Source organism: Carica papaya, chromosome 5 (genome assembly GCF_054855325.1).
Source record: "Carica papaya isolate Zhongbai chromosome 5, ASM5485532v1, whole genome shotgun sequence".
Classification (NCBI taxonomy): Eukaryota; Viridiplantae; Streptophyta; class Magnoliopsida; order Brassicales; family Caricaceae; genus Carica; species Carica papaya.
Window position 1 is genome coordinate 39,355,697 of NC_142313.1, and position 16,036 is coordinate 39,371,732.

Sequence of the window (16,036 nt, forward strand, 5' to 3'; positions counted from 1 at the left end):
GTTGACCATACGAACCTGTTTTGGGATTGTCTGTGAAATACTTTTGTATCTCCTCCATTTGCTGAAGGAAATGCATTTACCGTGTTATTTTCAACACTATCTTTGGAGTATCTGAGTTTTTTACAAAAAATACACCAAAGATTGTCTTTGTTGTCTGCTCATGAAGTTGAGTTCTCTGAGTGATTCACCTTCTTTATTTGTTGACGATTTTTAGAATCTTGTAAGATCAAGACTGAACTATCAATGGAGTAAGGTTCTAGCATGACCTCTCTTCTGCTCTCTTCCGCAATTCTGATGAAAATTACCTTATTGAGTGATGACATTTTCTTTTTTTCCAAGATTTGATTCTTATTCCATTATATTCAAGATGTAATCCTGCCAGAAATTGATATGCACTGTTTTTTTCTACTTACTTTTTGAGACGGGTTGCATTTTCTACTGCAATCCATGTTCAGGCTGTGATATTGATTCAGTTCTTGCCATTAGTCTTTTAACTTGTTAGAATATTCATTTGTTAACTTGTGCTCTTGTTTGGTGGACCGTGTCTTAACTGTTAGGTCATAAACTTGCGCGATGTTTTGACTTTAGAGTATATTTTGCTGATTACATCTCATACTGCTTTTTTTGTAGGTAAGAACATTAGAGTTTACTGATTTGTAGAGCTATTGAGTTCCAGAGTCATGCCATAGTTATGCCAGAAGGTGGCTGAGTTTGTCATTTCCTTTGAGGGTTGTCCAAATGAACTTTGACCAACTGAAATAATCTTTTCCTCTGTATTTGTAGACAACATAGATTGACTGAAATTCACTGGTGGTATTCCCCATAGGGGCATGTTAGCCTGTGGATTGAGACGTAATCTTTGACATTTGTGAATCCTAGCAGTCCTTAATAAGTGTCACAAATAGAAGCAGCAATGGTTAAGAAATCTAATGAAACAGTTATGCCATTGGTCAAGGTGTGGCTGGCGGTATGCGGCTGAGTAGGGAGGTTGCTGGAAATGAACCGAGAAGTAGACCTGTGGTTGGAAGCGTAGTTGGTGGTTGTGGTTGCAGGGAGCCATGGTTGGTGGTGTTCGCTGTAGGTTGTGGTTGCGGCTGGCTGGGTGCAGTGCAAGTTTGGTAGCATGGGGTGGGGAGGGGGGGAGGGCACGGTGGAGGTGTTGGAGAGGACAGATGAATGCGTGAGGGGAAGCTGTGCTGGACCATCAGAGCAAACAGATGCATAAGTGGCACATAGAGGATTTGCAACCCCGTCAATAGTGGTGTCTAGGGTTACAGATGTGTGTGACTGCAGCCATGGTTGCATGCCTGGGGGGCCTGTGCGACAGGGGGCAACCTGATTGTAGGACCAGAGAGTGGCGCATAAGAGCGAGCAGCCGTTTGATAGTGTAGCCACGTCTAGACAGAGTGTGGTTGTAGAAAAGTCGACAGGGGTATTAGCTTGCAGCAGAGAGAAAGTCTGTTTGGTCTGCATGACTGGATTTGTGGCTGGATGACTGGATGCATGACTGAAGGACCTTAGTGCAAGCGATGAAGGCCGGTTTAGCTGCTACTGCCGGCCCGCGGTAGTTATTGGCAGCTGGTCTCCAGTGGCCGGCTGCGAAGGCTAACCTAACCCCTTCAATTTTTTTTTTCTTTTCTATTTTGGCACTGAAGACCGAATAAGGTTCCTAAAAAAATTTAGGGTTTCTTTAACTTAGTGGTCTGTTACCATGTTAAGAACAATTAATATTATATATATATATATTTTAAGATATAAAAAATGAACAATTAATTACAATTAATTATATAGGATGCAAGTTACGTTTATATCTTTTAACCTAATTTATCGTTCTTTTAACAATTTCTGAATAAGTACGTTCATAAAATCATAATTACATCAATCTCCTATAACATTAAAATATATAAATTCTAGAGTCTTATTGTTCTTATCACCTGGTTTTGTACCTATATAAGTCTTCTTGTTCATCTTAAGAACTCTGATTGCATTATGTAGCCAAAAAGTTTGAGAAAATTGTCAAAAACTTTTTTATTGAATAGCTGGACTATGCTAAATAGGATTAGGGTAAAATTTTTTCAGAAAATAAATACTAATACTAATAGTATAATATGAATAACACTTGAGACACTACAAATAAAAACAATATGAATAAATAGTATAACAATTTTAAATTTTTTAAAAATATATTACCTGGTTATCTATTTTGGAAATCTGCTACAAATCTAGTTTGTATCTTTATCTAAATTAGCCCTGCTTTAATACCATGGGGAAGAGAATACTATGATTTTATGGTATGTTATGAAGAAATTATACCCTAGTATTTGTAGGAATCCTATGGTACAAAGGAAACTAGCTTAAGAAGGTAATAAAATATGGGATACTACAAATACTGTATGGGGAAGTACTAGAGGGAAAGATACGGTACGGGACACTAAAATACTATATGGGGAAGTACTGGGAAATATTCTCTTATACTTCTAACAATTAGGTTGGAATATATACATATATTGGCATTTCAAATATTTGACTGATATCTGGCTTAACTACGGTATTTTTTCTCATTTTATTTTGGATATAGGTTGCTGAAGGATTAGTTAAAAATGGAATTGAAGGAAAAGATATTGGCATCATCACCCCTTATAATTCTCAAGTGATTCTCATCCAAAATATTCTTGCCATTACCTCTCTGGAAATACACACCATTGACAAATACCAGGTTAGGCTGTTCTTTATTGGTTGCTGATGCGTTTAACAGGCTTTTAGGCTCATTCTATGCATCTTGTTTTGCGCTTTATTACTTTTCTCCTTCATTGGTGGTTTGGAACTATTTGTTACTGTAAACTGTTAACGATTCCATAAACTGTATGATTTGGCTCACGCAAGACTTTGCTGTGTGTTCAGGGAAGAGATAAAGATTGCATACTGGTTTCTTTTGTTAGGTCCAGTGAGAAACCAACAAATTATGCTTCTTCGTTACTTGGGGATTGGCATAGGGTCAATGTGGCTTTGACAAGAGCCAAGGTAGTTGCTTTTATTCTGATAAAATTTATTCATATTGTTTCCTTCCAACAAGCTTAGAGTGTGTGCTCCAGAATCCATCAGACTGATGTTTACAACTTGTATGGGTGTAGAAAAAGTTGATTTTGGTGGGGTCATGCAGAACTCTTTCAAGGGTTCCACTGCTAAAGCTTCTTATTGACAAGGTTACTGAGCAATCAGGTATTTTGAGTGTATCCATGGAAGATGTGAAGCACAAAGGAGAATGGAGGAAATGCTCTCAGATATAAACTGATTAGAATATCTTGGTTTCATTTCAATTCATTATTTTTACAAGCGGAAAGAATAGAAGTAATATCTTGGGGGATACAATGAGCAAGTACTTCTGTTATACATAAAACAAAAGAAATGTAAATGGACTAGTGTCCCTTCCATGATGAAAGCAGTCAAGCAGATGCATGTATCAATAAATAAAATCTACTCATGAGATACCAAGTAACGTTTCATAGTCCAAGATAATTTTGCCACTCTCTAGAGGACTATAGGAGGCCATGAGAAAGAGTCCCATACCAAATTTCTTGTATTATCAATGACTGCTGCTAATGATTTTCTTGCAGGCAACAGCCTTGCATCTTTTGATTTCGAAGTTTATTTTGTTATTCATTTTAATAATGGAATATTACATTTGGCCAAAAAATGAAAATTGAATGAGAATTTTCAGCAGTTAGCATTTCTTTTTTGAGAAGAATTTGTCTCTTAATGATAGTTGATTTAGTGTCAAACGATTCATTGCTTGCTATGGCTCTGATGCCCAATCTCCACAAGGAAAAGTATGAGATATCAAATATAACATGACCCTTCAGAAACTTTTTTGTCCAGAATGAACATTAATGATATTAGAAGTATATTTCATCTTTTAATATTTGGAAGAAGAATAAGTTCCTCCGGAACTCACCCTTGCATCCTGTAAAAAAGAAAAAATTATGCAACATAAATGCTCTTAGAAGATGTTTCTACTTAATCAACATTCTTGATGGTCCACATCAAATTTATCCCAACCTGATCCAGTATAGACCAAACAATTAAAGGAGGTTCGTAGGCATGCAGACCTATTCATTTTTTCAAGAATTTTCCATTTCAATGCTTTTATTACAATGTGAGATGGGGCAAAGAACTTCAACGTTGTCATCAATCTATCTACCACAAATTTACAACAGGCAAAATGGTTTTGCTCTGAGTTTGTTCCTAATGGCATGAATATGCTCAAAAACCAATTTGAGCAAAGATGGAGAAAAGAAACGGCCCTCATCTATTTACAACTAGGACCAAATTGATCTGTCCTTCGACAAGATCCTGAGAAGCCTAGGTTCGGAGATACTGTCTCCTCCCAACATCTCCATTCTTTGCCCTGCATATCCATTTGCACTCCTTATGCTTTCTCAGCTTTTCATCCCTCCAGGAACAAGGGATAGATAAACCTGCAGCGGAGAAGCTCCTTCAGCCAGTGATTCAGGTGGATGATCTTCTCCATTGCTTCTTCCCTTTCTTCTGATGCAATTTAAAGGGGCTCCAGCTCTTTCTGCGCTTTGAGGTCTCACAAAAGAGGCCAGATGCCATAGCCTGCTGAAGCCACAGTTCGAACTCTTCTTCATCTTCATCAATCATCTCAGCATCTAAATCCCACGGAAACCTGCTAGAGCTGGATCTTTGTGTTGTCTTCTCCAAGCCAACCATGTTTACATGGAAGCTAGGTCGATGAGTGTTGGGCCTACATGCCATTCCCTGCAGAAGTATACCTTTTTAGATTTGATATAGTAGAAATAAAATTACCTAGATAGTAAAGTTGGACAGACTGTCAAGTTAATCAGTTATGCATCATGTTCAAGTAACTTGGACAGCGCACTCCTTTTCATTTCCTTTAACATGAATCTATGCAATAACATTCATGGCATTTCATTGTGCCAAATGAGTCAATAGCCCATCAAATATTCAACAAAATACTCCACAATGTAGATAAAAAGCCTTCGAAAATGCAAAAGGAAAAAATTATCAATGATAGATTTAAAAGCCATGCAAAACTCCTGACCTGACAGATAGCCCATTCTGACACATCAAAGATCTTGCTCTCAGCACACACAAAGGCGCGTGGTATTTCCATCTACAGGGAAGAAACGAAGCGAATAAGCATAACCAACACTGCAACTGATCCCCTTAACAGATTGGGACAAATTACAAAATAATCATGCAGTCTCACTACTGTATTAGGCATTACTTGTATTGATACTCAATTTAATGAATGGATTAAACTAATTACTGACAAATATTAAATAGTTGGCTTGCATAGTCCAGTTTTACGCACAAATCAAATATATAATCAAAATACCCCACTAGGAAAATGAGTTACTTGTACGTAGTTGTATATAGGGCACTTCTTACAAAACTCTTTAGTACCTAAACCTCCATAAGTACATAATTTATTCCTGACCTATGGGACAGGACGTTCAAACTGCAGCCCAAAAAGCGGCATCTCATGCGCTGGCCTCCTGACAGCTTTTCAAGGCACCTATATCCTTTCGGAAATACCCTTTTCTTTGGGAATAGGTTCAATGATCTTATGGAAAATACATACTGAGCACAGACTTGCGAAACTACACCTAGTAAGTTATCTTTATGATTGTTAATATCAGTAACTAATGTGATATGGAAAGAGTTTTCAAATTAGTCAAAACTCAGAATTGTAATTTGATCTAATAAATAGCTACACAGCAAACTTATCAAGCTCTTTGCTAAGGACCATACATTTTGACGTCTTTCAAATGCCAATGATCCTTTGTATTCAACCCATCCATCCCCATCCTTGGCTTGATGATACTGACAACAATCCTGAAGTAAAAAAAGCAACATATGTTGGTAAAACTTTTGCTGCAAAAAAAGAAACATAACTGAAATCTAAAAGACTTTAGGGGGAGAGGGAGTGAGAATTAAATTAATGAGCATAACTGAGATTGACTGACCTGACACCATCTTGCTTTGGCCTTACTCCTATTGGTGCATACCCATATATGGGAATTGCCACATTTTGTGCATTGTATCCGTCTCGACTCTTCAGAACGATAATCTGAACTACTCTGTAAAAATAAGATATCTTATTAAGATTTACTTCCTGATATAAAAAAATATCATCTAAATCACCAAGGGGACAACATTGGCCCACTGGAAACGAAGCTATGCATGCATGTCAGAAAATGTTTATGCCTGCGTACACACAAATTTTCCTCAAAGATTTCTACCAAGCATCAATATCACTGTTAGAAAATGGATCTTCATTAATAACTAAGAAACGAGAACACATGAAATAAGGAATTACCCTTTTATGTGAACATGACGAATTCAAAAGCAAGATAACAAAATTTTTACAATAACATTACAAAAATCTCGTTTAGAAACTGTATAAAAAATCTCCTAAAGTAGATAAACAAGCAGATAACGTAAGGTTACCTGATGTGACGTGCTATGGGACCTTTGACAGACACTCCTCCTGGATTCTTCCTTTTTCAACTGTTCATCATAATCTCTCTTCTTCACTGAATCAGAAAGAACCTGTGGATTATTCCATAATCAGTGGCGTAAAGGAACACAAGCATAATTTATATACTACGAAGTGAACACAGGAAGATAAGCTCAATGGGACGCATCCAGGCAACTTACCTCATAAGCACATTGAAGCTTCTTAAACGATTCACTTGCCAAGGGACTTCCCATATTCTTATCAGGATGCACCAGCATTGCCTGAACAACACAGAATCGGTTAATAAGCCAAAAGTAAATCTACAGTAAATGCATATTACACCAAATAGATTCTTTCTTTCTTTCTTCCACTTTTGAGAAAAAAAGGGAAATTCCATATAAAAGATATCAAGGGTGCTTTACATCTAAATCTGCCTTTACAAGTCATCAAAATACAAGATATCAATGAGGTTTATAAGGCCTTTGCAAGCCTTTACAAGTTATTCTTTTTTATCGAGGAGTGGATTGAAGAGGAATGTTTGGAACCAGTTATCTCTAATTATTTAAAAGAAGAGTAAATGCCCCAAAACATCTCCTGTTTTCACAAAGAATACTGATTATCTGACACTAACTATTTTATTATTCAAGGGCCAATGATTAAATAAAGAACCAAATAGCTAGTGTCACACCCTTAACCCTAAAAACTTTTTTCTCTCGTCAGCTCAAATTCTCTTTTTCAATATTTACTATTTTAACTTTATTTGCATCTCTAAGAAAGTATATGCTATTGTTGAATCAAGAAAACATTCCATAAGAGCGAAACTCACAAGTATACCCTCCTTCACTGGAAATCAGATCCTAACTAATAAGTTATCAGAACATTTTAAAGGGAGTGTGTAATTGAGTTAAAGGGCGTTCTGGTAAAATATACCCTATATAATTAATAGTCTATTTCCTTTTCTATTCTAGAAAACTTTGATATATAGTTATAATATTCAATAAAATATATATCCAACTATTGTTCACATAGTATTAGAGTCAAGTTAAGAAACCATAAACTCTGCTATAAATCTTATTTGACCTTCATTGCCAAAATAAGAAAACCCTAAAGGGTGGTTGACCTTTATTGCCGGCTACCACAACCCTAACCTTCAGCCACCACAACAGCCATTTCCACCACAAGCCAGCCTTCATAGCGAGCCCTAGCCACCAAAAGCTCACAGCCAAAAGCTGCCAGAAGGAACTGCTCAGCAGTCAGTTGCCAGAACCACATGCCTGCACCTGCACAGTGCCCTATCCAGCCAATCCTGCCACAGCCTCACACCCAGCTTCTTCAGTCACACCTCCAACCTCCTTGGCTGCACACCGCCAGCCGCATAGACCAAGCTATGGCTCATCCTATTGCACATGTCTCTGTCTAGGTTGCTGAGACTTGTGCTACCGCCTTCCTGCTCGGTTGCTCCAGTTGATGGTTCTATCCAGGCACACAGCCGCGCTCTCTACTGGCAACATCCTTCCCATGACCTTTTATTTGATCTTAATTGCTCCACAACTCTTAAAATAAGTCGGAGGCTATATCCCAAAGTACAGGAACAAATTCCCAAATGGGAAACACTACCAAAATAATAGAAAATTTCAGCCAATTCAAGCTGCTTATCACTTCACCGGGAAGGACTACTTGAGTTGGTTGCAATTAATTTGGATCAAAAGAAAAGGAAAACTCAACCACCTCTTAGGCAGAGGACCAAAACCAGAAGACCCCGCGTTTGACATGTGGGATGAAGAAGACTCAATGATCATGATGTGGCTTTGGAACTTTATGTTGCCAGAGACAAATAAAACAATCATGTTCCTGCCCACAACCAGAGAAGTGTAGGATGAAATCAGAGAAACCAATTTTTAAGTCAAAGATGCAAGCCCGGATTTATGATTTGAAAGTCAAAACGTGGTCCACGAAACAAGAAAAGAGATTAATCACTAAATATCCTATTATGTTGTTAGGTTGGTGGCAGGAATTGGATCAATATTGAATTCTTGTGATGGATAGCAGTAGGATGCAGTCTGCTTCAAACAATTTGTGAATAAAGATCGGGCTTATCAGTTAGAACTCTTATTGATGTACATTCATGACTTGTTAAGAGATATGAGCATGCACTCCCTGCAGAAATACATTCATGACCTGTTAAAAGATATAAGTAACCTAGCATGTAAGTTGGCAAGAACTTCTATCAATCCCAATCATAATCTGGAGTGACATAACAAGATACACCAATAGATAAAGAGAGGTATCAGAGATTAGTTGCAAGATTAATGTATCTGTCACACACAAGACGTGACATCGCCTATACAATAAGTGTTATAAATCAGTTCATACACAACCTTAAAAAGTACACTTTCAAGCAACCTACAAAGTGATGCATTACTTAAAAGAGTCAACTGGTAAAGAAATTAAATTCATAAAAAATGACAAGTTACTCCTACAAGCCTATATGGGTACAAACTATGCAAGATCAGTGGCAGACAGAAGATCTACCACAGATTATTGTACTTTCCTTAGAAGCAAAGTATGGCTGCAAGGTCAAGTGCATACCCAGAACTTCGAGTAATGGCTCAAGGAGTATATGAATTACTATGACTAAAAAAATCTTAGAAGCTCTTAAAATCAAGTGGGATAGCCCATGTGCCTATAATGTGACAATAGATCAACCATAAACACAGCCCATAATCTGGTTCAACATGACAAAACTAAATATATTGAAGTTAGTAGATGGTGACTTAATATGTAGTCCATGCATGGCAACCAGTTCACAGCTTGCAAATATGTTGACTAAAAACCTGAGTATTCAGCATTCCAAACTATCATTAGCAAGCAAGGTGGGGATGAATAATATTGATTCCTTATCTTGAGAAGTATTAAAGAGAGTATGTAATTAGGTTAAAGAACATTAGGGTAAACTATACCGTACGTAATTAATGTAAGTAATGATATATTCTTTTTATATTTTAGAAAACCTGCATATATTGAACCGTAAAATTCAATAAAATACATATTCAACCATTCTTCATAGAACATCAATCCAAAACAAAAAAATATGCCTGTGTACCGAGTTCCATAGAAATTAGAATCTACCTTTCTCCTGTATTCCTTTTTCAATACTATAGCGTCAATCTTTTTATGACGAGGAAAACCCAATGCCTCATAATGATCAATACTATTTAATATCCTTCTCATTTCATCAGCTGAATTGATTTCTTCTCTGATCACCTTGCTAGTAGAAGACTCCTTCTGGTTAGTAACAATAGTTGTAGCAGCTGGCTTGGTGTATGCTTTACTTGAGTGCACCTTCTCAGGTTCATCAACAGGAACTGAGTACTCACACTCTCCAGAGAACTCATCTTCCAGAACTTTTTCTGCTTGTTTCAGTTCTTCAGAATGTGTGCTTTCACTCACATTGTCACACCATTGGAGCAGACAATTACATAGATCATTTGAGAGAAATGAAAGATTAACTGACAGAGAAACACCAAGCCATCCAAGTTGAACTTTGACACAATAAAGTGCATATACAGTTGCCATCAAGACCACCAACCGAGCATGATTTAGGGAGAACAAATAACCTGGATTAAAAAGGTTAGAGAATTTAGGTCTCAGGATGTATTGAAATGTTAAAAAGTTCAAGGGAAAAAATATAGAATCACAAGGCAAATAAAATTGCAAGACGATTTCCAAACTAATGACAATCAAATTCTAAAGTTTGTTGTCTTGATCGTAAAACATTCAGGTGATACAGAAATGATACTGCGAAAATACACAAACACACACAGGTAAACAAGACAGCATACCCTCGAATGTGCAAGTCAAAGCTATGTAAGGCATACATGCATATACAGGATAGCATGCCATGGACACATGCAAGTCTATGCCAGCTAATAGCTGCACACATATATATAAAATGCATACACAAGACAGCACAACCTTGCACACATGCAAGTCAAAGGTAGGTAATACACACAGCATGCACAAGATAGCATACCCTTGCACGCATACATGTTGAAGCTACTAATATCTTATCTAGGATTACCTTGTCTCACTCTCTTAGACTCTCTAAGCAAAAACCAAGGGTTGCCATTAAGGATCACGACAAAGGACAACAAAGAAAGACAACCACCTGTCCGCTTCCTCCACCTAGAATAAAAAACTTTTCCAACCATCACCTTGTCCATTATATCCTAATAAACTCTATCATATTCCTCATCACAGTCTAATTACCTCTATCATACCTAAGCCAGTTTATGCAAATGCAATGCATGCTAGCTCTAAAACACTCAAGTCTGTTCACAAATAATTTCAAACTCTTGTAAGATTGAGAACACCTTCTGATCAGTAATATAATGTCTGTTCTTTAAGTGTTTCTGTTCAACACCCGAATGCACCAAAAAGATGTTGAATCCACAATATTCTAAGCATATACTCTGGAAAGAAAAACAAAAATTGACAAAGAATGCATTTATTCAGAGAGAGAGAGAGAGAGAGAGAGAGAGAGAGAACTAACAAGATTATCATTCAGAATAGTGTATATGTTAAAATCCATTAGCCCGTTAACAAATTGATGGCTATAATTACTTAAGAAATAACACCATTCTGTTCTTTCCCTATATCAAAAATAAATGTTCTAATACTTCTAACAAAAAAGTTCCAGTTCATCAACAGTGAATGTCAGATATCATACCTTTCATGTCCTACACAATAATAATCAAAAGCTCAGAAGATTACAAGTGATGATTACATAAATCCCAGTATGGTACATCATGCCACAGGACTAAATTTCAAATCCGATGTCAAAGTAATCAAGCATACCTCCAACTACAAACAAGGTTCCGGTGATCCAAAAGTTAGCATACATCCATAAAATTAGAATAGCAAAAAGTCCTACTATAAAAAGCCCAGGAGTGTAACCCAGGTACTTAACTGCAGCACCAGCAGCTCCCTGCAAAATAAAACCTGACTGTTAGGGGCATTGCAGATATGATGCTCTCTTTGATAAGATTGGTCCTGACCTATTTATAAAAATGAATCTTTGCATTTCTAACTAATTCCAAGTTGTTATTTACTCATATAAGAACTAAATTCTCCATTTGGATTGAGAAAAGGAAAGAAAGGAAAGGATGGGTTGCCTTTTCTCAAAGAAAAAGTTCTTGAAGTTCGTAAAGGAGTTCAAAGTTTCTTAACTTATAGCTCTGACACCCTAGTAAGAATTATGCGTGTATATTTTATTGAATATCATAACCTGATGTATACAAGTTCTTGAAAATAAAAAAGGAGACCGACAGTTAATTACATAGGATATATTTACCAATATATCCTTTAACCTAATTTAACTCTAGGTAATTACATATAAAGTACATTCTCTAACAAAACATGCAACAAAAAAATAAAAGTAAACAATATAAAAGGAAAGCAGTGTTGGGAGCGTACTTCAAGCAAATATACAACAAGCAAAGAAATTGTCAAACCAAAAAAAAGAGCAAAATAAGATATGCTACTTCTAGTGACAACATTGTCCTATATTGACCCACATGATTAATATAAAATGGGAAAAAATTACTTTTTTGAAAGGTCTTCTCAACTATCACCTTGATTCTAGTGAATATAGTTTTAAACTCTATGTTCTATGCATGTCCCAAATTGGATTTTCAATAATTAAACGTTAATGACAAGGTAATATTCTAATGTTAGACATAAGAGACTATTTCTTTAGTGAAATAATAATTTAAAAATTCTCAAATTTACAAATCTTTCTCATCTTCCCCAAAGTCCCTAAGCCCTAAAAACTCTCTTCCTTGTCTAAAAATCTAAAAATCTTTATCCCTTTCATATTTCTTTCTCTGAGTCAGCATTTTCCTTTTCATATTTGTTCATACCTCACCCTCAACTCTAGCATCACTGCTCAGTTCATTAGCCCCTCTTTTCTTTTTGGTTTTTGTATGTTTTTAGATTAAAAAAGAGATGAAGATCTCACAGGAAGAGGGAGGAAGATTAGGAATTTTCATAAAACAAGAGACACATTAAACTTTGTGAATATTAAGAGAGCAATTATTACTATAACTACAGAGGGAATAAATTTTGCATTTCTTCCATTCTTGAATAACGGATCACTTGTAGGAATGACATAATGCTAATCCATGTTCCACATGGCAAAGGAAACTCTGACAAGGAATGAAAATGAAAAGAAAATGTAGGCAAAAATGAAATTGATTCGTCATGTTAGAGAAGGAAAAGATCATATGGACTATAGTAGCATCGCTTGATTCATGTGCAACATTTATTTATTTATTCACTTTAATAGTAACATTTCATTGCTAAAAGAAAATCCTATCTAGGACATGCATAAAACACATAATTCAAATTGTTTTAATTAAAATTATAAGTGCTAAATGTGATAATCCAAAATACATAATGGCTTTTTTAACTTTCTCTATAAAAATTTATTAAGCCATTTGCTGGATATACAAAAACATGTTGCTTGGCCTTGAAACACAGGTTTCCAAGCTTGATCTTGCAAGTCAAGTTGAGCACTATCTTTAGCCATTTCACAAGCATGAAGTAGAGAATCCCTCATGAGCTTAGGATATCGATTCAGAGGCTTTTCCGCAAATGGTTCTAAAGTTAAAAATGTTTTCCAAGAGACTTGGATGAAAAATCTGTTCAAGATTCCATCAAGTCCACAAACTCTTCCTTACTGTTCCTTCGGAATATTTAAGCTATAAGTTCTTTTGGAGATTGTTTTAATAGTCTCAAGGTTATTTTCCTCCTGTCCAATTGGGATTTCCCCTTTGTTAAGTGGTCTCCTACTTTGAATAACATACACCATAAGAAAAGGGTCCCGAAAGACAGCTACTTCCACAAACAGCTCAAGAACCATGATACATTTTAGTATCAGAAAAGAGATGCAGATTTAACACCATTGGAAAACACATCAATCCAAAAGATTTTATCATGATACAATCGAGTATACAATTGAATAGCACTATAATTTATTTTTAGGGGAAGAAGTGCAAATTTGTTTTCTTTATCTAGCCCGGTAGGAAAAAGAGCAGTTGAAGAGCAACTAATGAAACATAGAGAACTACCAAGATCAGGTCGAACAAAATTCAGTCAGAGCACTAAAGAAAAATGAAAGATTCAAAATAAGAAGAATGATTTACCATACTGAGGAGTACATAAACCAAGCAAGAAATAGAAGTCAGACTAAGAAAGCAACTCCACATTATGACAAGCAACGAAGCCGAACCCAGTTTAATAGTTGACTGAAAACCCCGAAAAACGCAGTCTTTCCAGTAAATCAACAGCAACACCAAAAGCTTAAAGAGTCTCGCGCACCCACTACACACCATCGGCCAATGGCGCTCTGCAACCACTCCCATTTTCTCCCTAAAGCACCCCAGACCAGTTCGCACCCGCGAATACACGTGTTTCTGGGTTTGAAGCCATTTCCATCCCTGCTTGAACAGCCCTATGTCTTCCATCACTCTGATGACGCCACTGAAAACAGCTAAAACTACTACTCAAAATCGCATTGAACGATTTGCCAGATATGACTCAAAAACTGGATTTGGTAACGTAAACGCTATCGATAACCATCTGAGTTATGAACCCGAAACTCTGTAAGTCTCAAAGAACAAAATGTGAAATCAGCTAAGCTGTCCATATGAAAGAGAAAAACCCAAGAAGCGGGGCAGTTTAAAGAACCAACCTCATAGGTTTCTCACATATAAATTGCTAAGAAGAAGAAGAAGAGGATCCAGAAACTTTCATTTCATACCCGCAGAGTAACTATACATAATGACGCACAGTAACTATGGATCACGTTTATTCGTTCAACGCAAATTGCTTCCCATTTAAGTTTTCAAAAAAGTAGCTCTTCAAAAAGGCCCAAAATTGAAGTAAATCATTCCCCTTTGACACAAACTTCTTTGATTTCAAAAAGGGAAATGAAAGAAAAAAAGAAACAAAAAAAAAGAAGGGAAAAAAACAGAGCAATCTGAAGTTAACCCACCACTCGCTGCAACCCCTTTTAGATAACAGTAGATCCAAAGGCCTTAAAAAACCCAAAACAGACGGAGAAGAAGATGAATGATATAAATAAGGAAACACCGACAGATGAGGCTGAGGACGGAGGGCCCTTGTCATGAAAGTGAAAAAAGGAAGGAGATTTGTTAAATTTAATGGGATTGTAATCTTATCTTTGATTTCTTGTTATTGTAATGACAAGAGGAAAAAGCCCTAATAAGCTTTGAAAGGCAATTTCGCAGAGCACTGGTGAAAAAGAGAGAAGCTAAAAAGTGTTAAAAAAGTTGAAGTTAAAGAAGGAGAGAGAAGAAGCAGGGGACTCCTGTGGGTAGTTGCAGAGAGAGAAGGACTTGACAAACATCATTTACTCTGTCTTTGTGGATTAGGGTTGGAGGAGTTGTATATTAATATTTCTGTGGGACCCACCTCTTCCAAAATGAGAGAAGAAGGGGTGGGGGGGCGGCTATAATTACATACAACCGGTTCTATTGTAAAGCCTTTCTACTTTAATTAATCAGTGTATAATAAATAAATCACCGTGGGCAGAAATTTTTAGATGATTAAATGATTAAACTTAATTAGATTGTTTCTTAATAGGGAATTATCCCGTTAATGCAATTTTCAACCATTTGAAGTTATGATGACAAGGGAATTAAATAAAATTTGAATGAGTTAAATTAGAAGTTGAAAGAATGAATTAAAAAAAATTCTACTAGTTTTCCATACCAACATCTTCTATTTTTGTCTTTGATTTAACTTACCAAGTCTTTTTGAATTAGGGAATGTTCCTCTACCTACATTCACTTTTTCTCCCTATACCAATATATGTAACTTTATGAATTTTTATGATTCTTTTAGCAAACTTACAAAAAATGAAAACAATCGGGGCCGAATTCCCCTCATATCGTTAATTAGTCAATAAAATCGTGATCATTCGAGTTTTATTTTAAAATAGGGATATAACTCCTAAAATAGATTCGTTTAAATATTAAAGATGATTATGTCTGAGCACAGTAACTCATCTCTTACAAGAGGATTAAATCTCAAACCTAACAATCACTAGATTAATATTTTTATGAATTTTAATAATTATATTTTAAAAATTCAAATTCTTAAACTTTTTAATAAAACTCAATTATTTTTCAATACGAGATTAAATTAACGTAATTTTTATGATTTCAAATTATTTATGTTCTTATTAAAACCATATATCATATCATAAAAATTCATAATGTTTAAAACTGCACCAACTTGGAGTCATCAAACTAAAACTACGAGTTCACTGTACAACTCAGTTCAACAAAGTGTTAATTATTGGGATTTTTAAGAAATAAAGGAGAATTCTATTTATAATTTAATAATAATGCAAAGTTTAAAATTATTATAATTAAAAATGTGTAATTTGATTTGAGACAAACTAATATCCTACTTATAACCGATAATATTATTTTATTTTACTTG

At 35.8% G+C, this 16,036-nt stretch overlaps 2 protein-coding genes across 5 annotated transcripts in view; one reads left to right on the forward strand and one right to left on the reverse strand.

Annotated features, from left to right (window-relative positions):
• EMB2411 (DNA replication helicase) overlaps positions 1-3,643 on the forward strand; it is a 38,934-nt gene extending 35,291 nt beyond the window's left edge. The window contains exons 34-36 of the mRNA XM_088220842.1: positions 2,579-2,716; positions 2,902-3,021; positions 3,132-3,643. Coding sequence (XP_088076968.1) covers positions 2,579-2,716; positions 2,902-3,021; positions 3,132-3,287 — 414 coding nt within the window. The 3' untranslated portion in view covers positions 3,288-3,643. The remainder of the gene's footprint in view (positions 1-2,578; positions 2,717-2,901; positions 3,022-3,131) is intronic.
• Positions 3,644-4,079: 436 nt separating this feature from the next.
• On the reverse strand, positions 4,080-14,956 carry LOC110815984 (uncharacterized). 4 transcript variants are annotated; one of them, XM_088220846.1, is made up of 10 exons: positions 14,562-14,956; positions 13,711-14,167; positions 11,363-11,492; positions 9,635-10,122; positions 6,706-6,786; positions 6,496-6,597; positions 6,012-6,125; positions 5,797-5,880; positions 5,084-5,155; positions 4,080-4,779 (listed from the first exon to the last, which is right to left on the reverse strand). In XM_088220846.1, exons 2-10 carry the CDS (start codon positions 14,029-14,031, stop codon positions 4,507-4,509), a joined length of 1,665 nt encoding a protein of 554 aa, XP_088076972.1. In that variant the 5' UTR covers positions 14,032-14,167; positions 14,562-14,956; the 3' UTR covers positions 4,080-4,506. The 4 variants fall into 4 exon arrangements, with proteins under 4 accessions (XP_088076972.1, XP_088076971.1, XP_088076970.1 ...); XM_088220845.1 differs by having other exon boundaries at positions 14,259-14,956; XM_088220844.1 differs by having other exon boundaries at positions 13,711-14,956.
• Between the last annotated feature and the right edge of the window lie 1,080 nt (positions 14,957-16,036).

Coding starts and splice junctions, on each gene's coding strand:
- LOC110815984 (XM_088220846.1), bottom strand. CDS start 14,031: ATGGAAGACATAGGGCTGTTCAAGCAGGGATGGAAATGGCTTCAAACC. Junction 11,493..13,710: donor TTTATGTACTCCTCAGTATG/GTAAATCATTCT, acceptor TTTATTTTGCAG/GGAGCTGCTGGTGCTGCAGT. Junction 6,787..9,634: donor AAAAGGAATACAGGAGAAAG/GTAGATTCTAAT, acceptor TGTGTTGTTCAG/GCAATGCTGGTGCATCCTGA.